This window comes from Pungitius pungitius, chromosome 14, assembly GCF_949316345.1.
Source record: "Pungitius pungitius chromosome 14, fPunPun2.1, whole genome shotgun sequence".
Lineage (NCBI taxonomy): Eukaryota > Metazoa > Chordata > Actinopteri > Perciformes > Gasterosteidae > Pungitius > Pungitius pungitius.
In genome coordinates, this window is record NC_084913.1 from 380,001 (window position 1) to 388,212 (window position 8,212).

General features: G+C 46.6%; 1 protein-coding gene across 1 annotated transcript; it reads left to right on the forward strand.

Moving 5' to 3' along the window:
* The first annotated feature begins 934 nt into the window (after positions 1 to 934).
* Positions 935 to 7,202, forward strand: dact1 (dishevelled-binding antagonist of beta-catenin 1). Its single transcript, XM_037487333.2, has 4 exons — positions 935 to 1,378; positions 3,594 to 3,723; positions 3,833 to 3,943; positions 4,150 to 7,202. The coding sequence occupies exons 1-4, from the start codon at positions 1,145 to 1,147 to the stop codon at positions 5,934 to 5,936; spliced, it is 2,262 nt and encodes a 753-aa protein (XP_037343230.2). The 5' UTR covers positions 935 to 1,144; the 3' UTR covers positions 5,937 to 7,202.
* The last annotated feature ends 1,010 nt before the right edge of the window (positions 7,203 to 8,212 follow it).

The following is an 8,212-nucleotide window of genomic DNA, read 5'->3' on the forward strand; positions in this document are numbered from 1 at the left end:
GGGTTAGAAAATAAAGACTCAATTCTGAATTGGTAGAAAGAGCTTTTGGCAGCAGAGATAGAGGCAGAAAAAGAGGAGAGAAGAGACTGAATATATATTTATTACACATACTATAAATATACTATTATCAAACGTACTGTTAATGTTATTACATAAACTGTTAATATATTATTATACAGACAGTAAATACATTAATAGATATAATGTTAAGATATCATTATACGTATATGCAGTAAATGTCACGGTTTGGGCTTTCTTCCTGTTTTATTTTGTAGTTTCATGTCTCTAACTTCACTTCCTGCCTTGTCCTGTTATTCCAATCCTCGGCAGTCTGAATCCTCCCTGAAAATATAAATATAATATATTTTATCAGACCTTCTGTAAATAATAAATAGTTTTTGATCATTTTCTTCTGTAAATATTCCATTATTAGTTTAAGGATTACTTTGTCATTATGAAACACAGGGAAACACAACAAGTTCACTTCTAAAGCCTTTTCAACGCAGCAAACATCGGAATTAAAATAGATAATAATGAAATATATTTGGTTTATATATAATGTAGATAATAATAGTAATTCATATTACAGTTAGGAACCACTTAAGTATTTCCCAATGTGACATGGTCAGTGTTGGAAGAAGTACTGAATGAATAATACTACAGTGGAGGAATACTCTGAGCAGTAAAAGAACCAAAGAATGTGAGAGAATTGTATCTTTATAGTAGTTTAACTCTTGATCCATTCATGTGTTCACTGTGTATAATCAAGGATAATACATCGTCATGGATTAGTGTATAGTGTCTAAGAACAAAGTAACTAAAATTAAAATATTTAAACACATTTATTCAATTTTCTTCTGATGAAAATAAAGAATTGCAGGTTTTATTTTGAAGGGGCCTGGCTGCGTGGAGGGGGCGGGGCTTCGCGGCTCAGTGGGTCAGTCTGGACGCAGCGGCAGGAGAAGCGGAAGCACAACGGACTGCTTCTTTGTGACGGGCTGCCTGCTGCTGCCCCGGTGCTTGCTGGGAGTTACCTGGAGGGTTTGTCCTCCGGGTCCACTGAACCGGCGGATCCGCTGCCATGCAGTCCGGCTCCCGCAGACCCCCCGGACCCTGAAGCGGCAGAACCCGTCCGGTCACAGACATGGAGCCGCATCGACGCGCTGCCGACGCGCACGCGGCGGAGCGGCAGCGGCATAAGCGCGAGCGGCTGGAGGCCACCGTGTCCGGGCTGGCGGAGCTGGAGTACGTGCGGCAGCGGCAAGAGGAGCTGGTCCGAGCCGCCCTGGAGCTCCGGGAGGAGGAGCAGGAGGAGCTTCAGCTGAGCTCGGAGGAGAAGCTTCTGCAGGAGAACATCCTGCTGCTCAGGCAACAGCTGGTAGGTTCCTGATTGACCTCTGACCTCTCCGACCCCTGTCTGGGTCTCATTTGGTGGGCTGCATCCTCATAGGGACCCGGTCTCCTGGTCTACGTGGGCCGGGTCCTCCAGCTCCCTGAAAGGAGAAGGTTTGGCCCACGGGGACTTGTGTCATCAGCTGTTCCTCCGGCTCCCGTTGCCTAGCAACCTGCTGGCTTGACAGGGAAAGCATTAAAACCCGAAAAACGTAATAGATAGAGACAGTGATCTACTTATTTAATTTAGTAAGATATGCTTCACCTTCTGAGCATGAAATATTTCAGGCTGAGAGAAAAATATTTTATGCTATTTTAGAATTAAATTCAAATAGATAAAGCCCTGGACTTTAAGCCAAAAAGTAATATTTTAATCTTAAGGCAGAACACATTTATTAACTTGTATGCAAAGACTAGCTATTATTTTGATGCATAAATATTCCACTCATCGTTCTCCTTTAGCTTCTAAAACACAACTAAATCTTTAGTTTTATAGTTTATAGTCACACTACACTAAATTTATAAGAAAATCATGTGTGGCTGAATTGTACAATTTGGCAAAGTTTTACTGTTATTCTGGGATTTGAATCAAGTATCAGAACTATGTCACTGCCCGCCAATCACGTCAATGCAGTGTATAGAAAGTGTTGATTCATAAGTTCCACAGTGCCTGCGTGTCCTGAAGGTGTTTGAGGACGACGGTCCGTCTTTGTTAAGCTGTCACTCACGATGATACGCCCTTTCAGTTGATGCCCCGCACCCGTAGCCAAGTCAGGGCTTCTGTCGGTTCCTGGGTTCTATCTGAGGAGCTTCTGTCGGTTCCTGGGTTCTATCTGAGGAGCTTCTGTCGGTTCCTGGGTTCTATCTGAGGAGCTTCTGTAGGTTCCTGGGTTCTATCTGAGGAGCTTCTGTAGGTTCCTGGGTTCTATCTGAGGAGCTTCTGTCGGTTCCTGGGTTCTATCTGAGGAGCTTCTGTAGGTTCCTGGGTTCTATCTGAGGAGCTTCTGTAGGTTCCTGGGTTCTATCTGAGGAGCTTCTGTAGGTTCCTGGGTTCTATCTGAGGAGCTTCTGTCGGTTCCTGGGTTCTATCTGAGGAGCTTCTGTAGGTTCCTGGGTTCTATCTGAGGAGCTTCTGTAGGTTCCTGGGTTCTATCTGAGCTGCCAGCTGTTGTTTCACATGTTTGTTGATCTTTCCTATGGAGAGACAGCTGATGTCTGGGAGATTTCATTTGTTGCTTTCTGGAATCCGTCCGTTCTGCAGCTGCAGCTCTAAACTATCTGGATCGGATTACAGCCCTCCCCCCCCCCCCCCCCCGTCCCAAGAAACTAATGCAGATTCCTTTGAGCTGTGGAAAACTTTGTGGATCCACCTACAGCTCTGAGAATAAGCAACTGAGATGTTAAGAGGAGGAGACCAAGAGCGCTCTCCTGGCCCTCAAGCTGTCTCCTAGTTCTGTTGCTGTTGTTGTTGCATCATTAGCTGTCCACACGATGAGAGCAAACCATTCTATGTCCCACTCCTAAAACAAGAGTTTGGTTATTCTTTTATAGTCTGACCATGAAGGTCTAACCTCTGAGATCCATCAACAACTGATCAGTTATGGAACAGATGTCTGGGACGGGATCTGCAGTTTGTTTGTACTCTGCAGCTCATTCACAGGAATGCAGCACATGACTGACCTGAGCGCAGCGCTGCATTACCCACATGCTTTCCATCTGATTCACTGTGTGTGTGTTAATGTCTGTATGTGAGTCTGTTGTCTCATGATGTCTCAAAATTCATCATAATATCTAACGTTACTTCTCTCTGGGAAAGGAATTTGATCACTAACGCCTTTGCGCCCAGTTGAGCTGTTTGTCGCTATGTGTGTGTAAAAGCATGGTGAGTTATGTACAAACAGGCTGCGGGAACTGAAAAGGGAAAATTGTGCTTTCTGTGTCATGTATATACATTCACTGCCAGGGGAAAGTGGGAGTTTCCCATGAAGGGATAGTAAGTGATGCGTAGAGTGCCGCAGTATGCACAGAAACCTAAGCTTAGTATCACAGAGAACACTATCTGTGCGTTGGCCGTGTGCTACGTTGTGTACGTACATGAGGGCCTTATTCTCACAATGTCTAATGATGTCTAATAATGTCTCTGCATGTCTTGTACTGTCTGATAATGTCTCATAGTGTCTCAAAATGTCAATGTCCATTAGAACTGTCTCAGGGGGAGAGATGCTGGACTAGTCAGTCAGCTACAGGAGCTGGACCGACAGATTAGTGACCTGCGGTTGGACAGCGAGGTGTCACGTGACCAGCTGGAGACGGACAGCAGACCCAGTTCAGGTATGACAGTGACGTCCCATGATGAAGATGTCAGTTTAAATTATATTCATTATTAAATACTACAGTATCATCTGCATAAAGACAGCTATTGACTGTCTGTTTCTCTCAGGGTTCTTTGACTTGAGTGATGGGTCGGTCTCTCTCTCCAACTCCTCCAACTCCGTCTTCAGTGAATGTTTCTGTTCCTTTGCTGAAGCTGATGGAGGACTTCTGTCTGCAGGTATACAACTAGCACGCCGCTAGTACACGCCCAGTAGACAACTCGTACAGAACTAGTACACTCATAGTACATGCCTGTAGACAATGAGTACATGCCTAGTACACAGTTCATCACCACACTTTGTAAGTTCTGGTTCACTTTTTGTCAGCTGGTGACATGTTATTTTTCTTTTTCCTGTTACATTACACGTCTTCTCATCCCATCAGACCAGCCGGCCAGCTGTCTGCACTGCAACGGCTCTGTCGGAAGATTTCGTGATGACTCTTCCTGTTCTGGCGGAGTCCACCACTCACTCTTGGCTCCTCACCCGGCTCCTCGCCCGGCCTCACTGCTAGACCCGGTCTCCCCGCGGGACTCCCAGTCTAAGTACCGCTGCGACCTGGTCGCTCCGAACGGAAGCGACGTGTTTTACTACCCAAGCCCGCTGCACGCCGTGGTGGTCCAGAGCCCTGTCCTCTTGCAGATGTTGGGTCACGGAGGCGTGGGTGCCGTCGTTGAAGGTTCTGGTTCTGGTGCAGCTTCTTTAATATCCCAGAGTTCCACTTGGCCGGCTTCTTCTTCTTCTTATCCTCACGCTCAGTCCTACAAGCGGCTGGATGGGTACATCTACAGTCTGTTGCAGCGGAGGGTCCTGCCCGTAAGAACAAGCAGACCCAGGACCAGCATCAGCACCGATTCGTCAAAGAGCATCCTGAGGCATGCCGGCTTCTGCATGAGACAGGTTTCTGGCTCCGGTTTTGTGACTTTGAGGGGTTCTGAGTTCCGAGGAGGAGCCTTGGCAGGAGCCGCCTCGTCTCCTCAGAGGTCTGTGGTCAGTAAATGTGAAGAACAGGTTTTTCCTGATGGCAGCGTTGACTTCAAGATAAGCAACAGTGAATCGGACAAGAACCAGAACATCCAGAAAGGGTCTAACAAGGACTTTGATCCAGAAAGCGGCCTGCTGAGACACACGAGCGGACCTCCTCCTTCTCCCTCATCAGTGTCAACAGCTTCTTTGCCTCAAGAGTTCAGGGAGCCCGACATTCCCAAAACTATCTCATCCACCATAGACACCAAGCAGCCATGTTGCTTGGCTGACTCGGCCCTGCTCCTTAAGATCAGCACAAAGCCTCCAAAGGCGTTACGGACAAAGAAGGTAGAGGTGGCCGGTCGAGGTTCCTTCCCCATGAGTCTGAACAAAGGGGGTTGCGTGGCGATCGCTGAAAGCCTTGCCGCGCACCAGGAAACCATCAACTCCTGCAGATGCCGGAAGAAGGTCAAGGTTAAGACTGCTGTGACACCGAGGACAGGTCGGGGTTTGGAACCCAATGAGAGGGACGAGAGAAGAGGGGACCAGACCCACCGCCGGTATGGTTCTAAAAAGTCCCGGCTACCAGACGGACGAGGCTCCAGGATCAGGCATATTCCGTCGTCCATCCCAGAGGGCAGAGTTCTTGGCAAACACGCCACACAGGGGACATCCAGGCTCTGTCGCCATGGAAACCACCACCACAGACGCGACCAGGTGGCGGTTGTCCATAAACCGAAGCACAAACGGAACGACTACCGGCGGATGCACGCGATAACGGCTGCACCAGACACCGAGGCATTCAGGCGCGCCCAGCAGCATCAAAGGGAGGAGCTCCGCCTCCTCTCCGGGCAGACGAGTGGACCGTACCCCCGGAGCGACTCTGAGTACTCGGCTGAGTGTGGGTCTCTTTTTCACTCCACCATCGTAGACACCAGCAAGGACGTCGCATGCGAATGCAACACCAACCGCTTCAGAGACAGAGATTCCGTCAAAGCGAAGCACGCCGAGGAGAGTGGCGCCAGCAGCAACATGGAGGAGATTGGGGGAGGTGAAGCCGGAGGCAGAACGGGTGGAGCAGGGCGGGGGCGGGCTGTGACTCCGGCTCAGGCAAAGGTCTTCATCAAAATCAAGGCCTCTCACAACCTGAAGAAAAAGATTCTTCGGTTCAGGTCCGGTTCTCTCAAGCTCATGACGACCATGTAAGTACATCAAACTGGACCGCAACCCTGACCCTAACCTCTATAAACATCTGCATCTGCCAAAATGTTATTCTCGTATTGTCCTTCATACCAGACTTGTATCACACTGTAGAACCAATGCATTCTAGGGAAATATCCTTTCCACACCCTTGTGGGAACCTTAGGTTGTCACTTAATGTCTCCAGACGGCTCTGAGAGAGCAGGATTTTAGGGAGTAGTTCCAGGGAATTCTGGGGGGGGACTTCCACAGGGTTTCTGGGGAGGAGGTTCAGGGGGTTCCTCTGATGTTCCAGTGGTGTGTTGAGGTTAGAGCCACAGGGGGGACGCTGTAATTTGTTTTAGCTTCGCTTTGTATTTATCATCACCAACAAACTACTGTAAATATATTTTTTATGTCAATATTGTTGCTATTTAAAACCTAATATATTTGCTTTGCTGCTTCTTGTATAAAACACATGGTGCTAGCTGATTACATCTCTACTCCTGAAGTATCCTTTCTCTGCACCTTCTCCTGGGATAACCTGAGATGGTGCTGCTCTTAGATCAGTTGAGGGAACCTATTTCTCCTCAAACTGAGACCACTGGAGACAAATGCTTTAAAGTAGATTCTTTCAAATCTGAATGTTTGTGGTTGTTAATTCAATCAACTGGATGTTTGTAAAACACCAAATGGTGCCAGGTTTTACCTCGTTGTTCTTTTATAACTTTAATTTTTTTAGCTTTGTTAGCTCAAATGAGACGTAATCTGTTAGCCTAGCTGTGTTAGCCTAGCTTAGCATAACGACTGGAACTGCTAACCAGTCCAGCTGCAAAGCAGTAAAATCTCCATTAGATATTTGCATTTTATAAAATGTGTTCTTTGGTTTATGGGTGATTTTCTGGGAGCTACTAACAGTTAGCATGAGCAAAGGCTAGCATGTAAATGCTATAGTAGGTAACAACTCAAAGAAACACGTTAAAGAATGAAGGAACCGGAAGTGAATAACCAATGACATCATTAGCATTATGACATGACTATCTCTTTGTGCTAAGCTAGGCTAAACGCATGCGAATAAAGCTGAAACAATGAGTTTATTCTGACTTTTTATTGCTACACAGAGTTTCCTTCTGTCTTTCTGTTGAGATGTATTTCAAGTTTCTGATGATTTTGACTTTGTAAAACTTCATATTTACAGACTTTACAGTGAGTGAGTCAATGATCGTATGACTAGAGACTGTTAGTGATGTCACGCAACGTTTCTACGCTTCAATAAATGTGGACTTCAACAGTTCTGGGTTCTGGGTTCTGTTCTCCTTTGATGGCCAATGTTGGTCTCATTGTGTCTCTGACTGCGTGTTTTGCGTTTGTGTGTCTTGTTTTGTCTCTTTTTGTGTGTCTCTTATGTCTTAAGGTTTTAAACTTCTTACAGTTCTCTTTGTTTTTGCAGAAACCTTTTGGTTGTAATTTTACCACAAATCATCCTGTTGATGTTGAGATGGTTCAGAGAGAGTTCACACACACAGACACACACACACACACGCACACACACACACACAGTTGTTTTAGATGAAAGGATTTGATGCCACTTGTCCTCAAACAACCTGCGTTCTACCAACAGAAAGACAAACATGGAGACTGGATTACAGACTACATTTTAATATGCACATAAAAACAGAGAGAAGTGATTTATACGCTCCCTGCACAGGGTGTGTGTGTGTGTGTGTGTGTGTGTGTGTGTCTGTGTGTGTTTCAGCCTGCTCTGCCCCCCCCCCCCCCCTCTCCTCCCACTTCCTTTATTCCGCCTCACAAAGTGATGAACGCTAAAAACCTGTCCTTCATTTTTTCAACTCTTGCTTCATTTTGATGTGTATTTGTCTCTAACACAATGATAGTCCACATCTGACACTCACACACACACACACATTCTCACACACACACACGTTTGTTCAAAATGATTATTGATTTAAAATCTGAATGCAGCATCAAATTAGAGATATTTTTCCCTTTTTCAGATTTTTTAGGTCCAAGCTGCAGATTTGGCTGCAAGACGACAACAGACTGACACACACACACACACACACACACACACACTCACACACACACACACACACACACACACACACTGCACCACCCTGTCAGCTCGGAGGGAACAGAGGAATAACCTCACACACAAGGACTAGAGAGGGTGCTCCGTGTTCCATGTCCAAGTGTCCCTGAGCGAGACACCCAACCCCCATAAACCCCCCCCCCCCCCCCCCCCCACACACACACACTTCAGACACAGTAAAACCCTGCTGCCC

Excerpts from the sequence above, each read along its gene's own strand:
- dact1 (XM_037487333.2), top strand. The coding sequence starts at position 1,145 with ATGGAGCCGCATCGACGCGCTGCCGACGCGCACGCGGCGGAGCGGCAG. Across the intron at positions 1,379-3,593 it reads TGCTGCTCAGGCAACAGCTG|AACTGTCTCAGGGGGAGAGA; the intron begins GTAGGTTCCTGA and ends AATGTCCATTAG. Across the intron at positions 3,724-3,832 it reads GGACAGCAGACCCAGTTCAG|GGTTCTTTGACTTGAGTGAT; the intron begins GTATGACAGTGA and ends TGTTTCTCTCAG.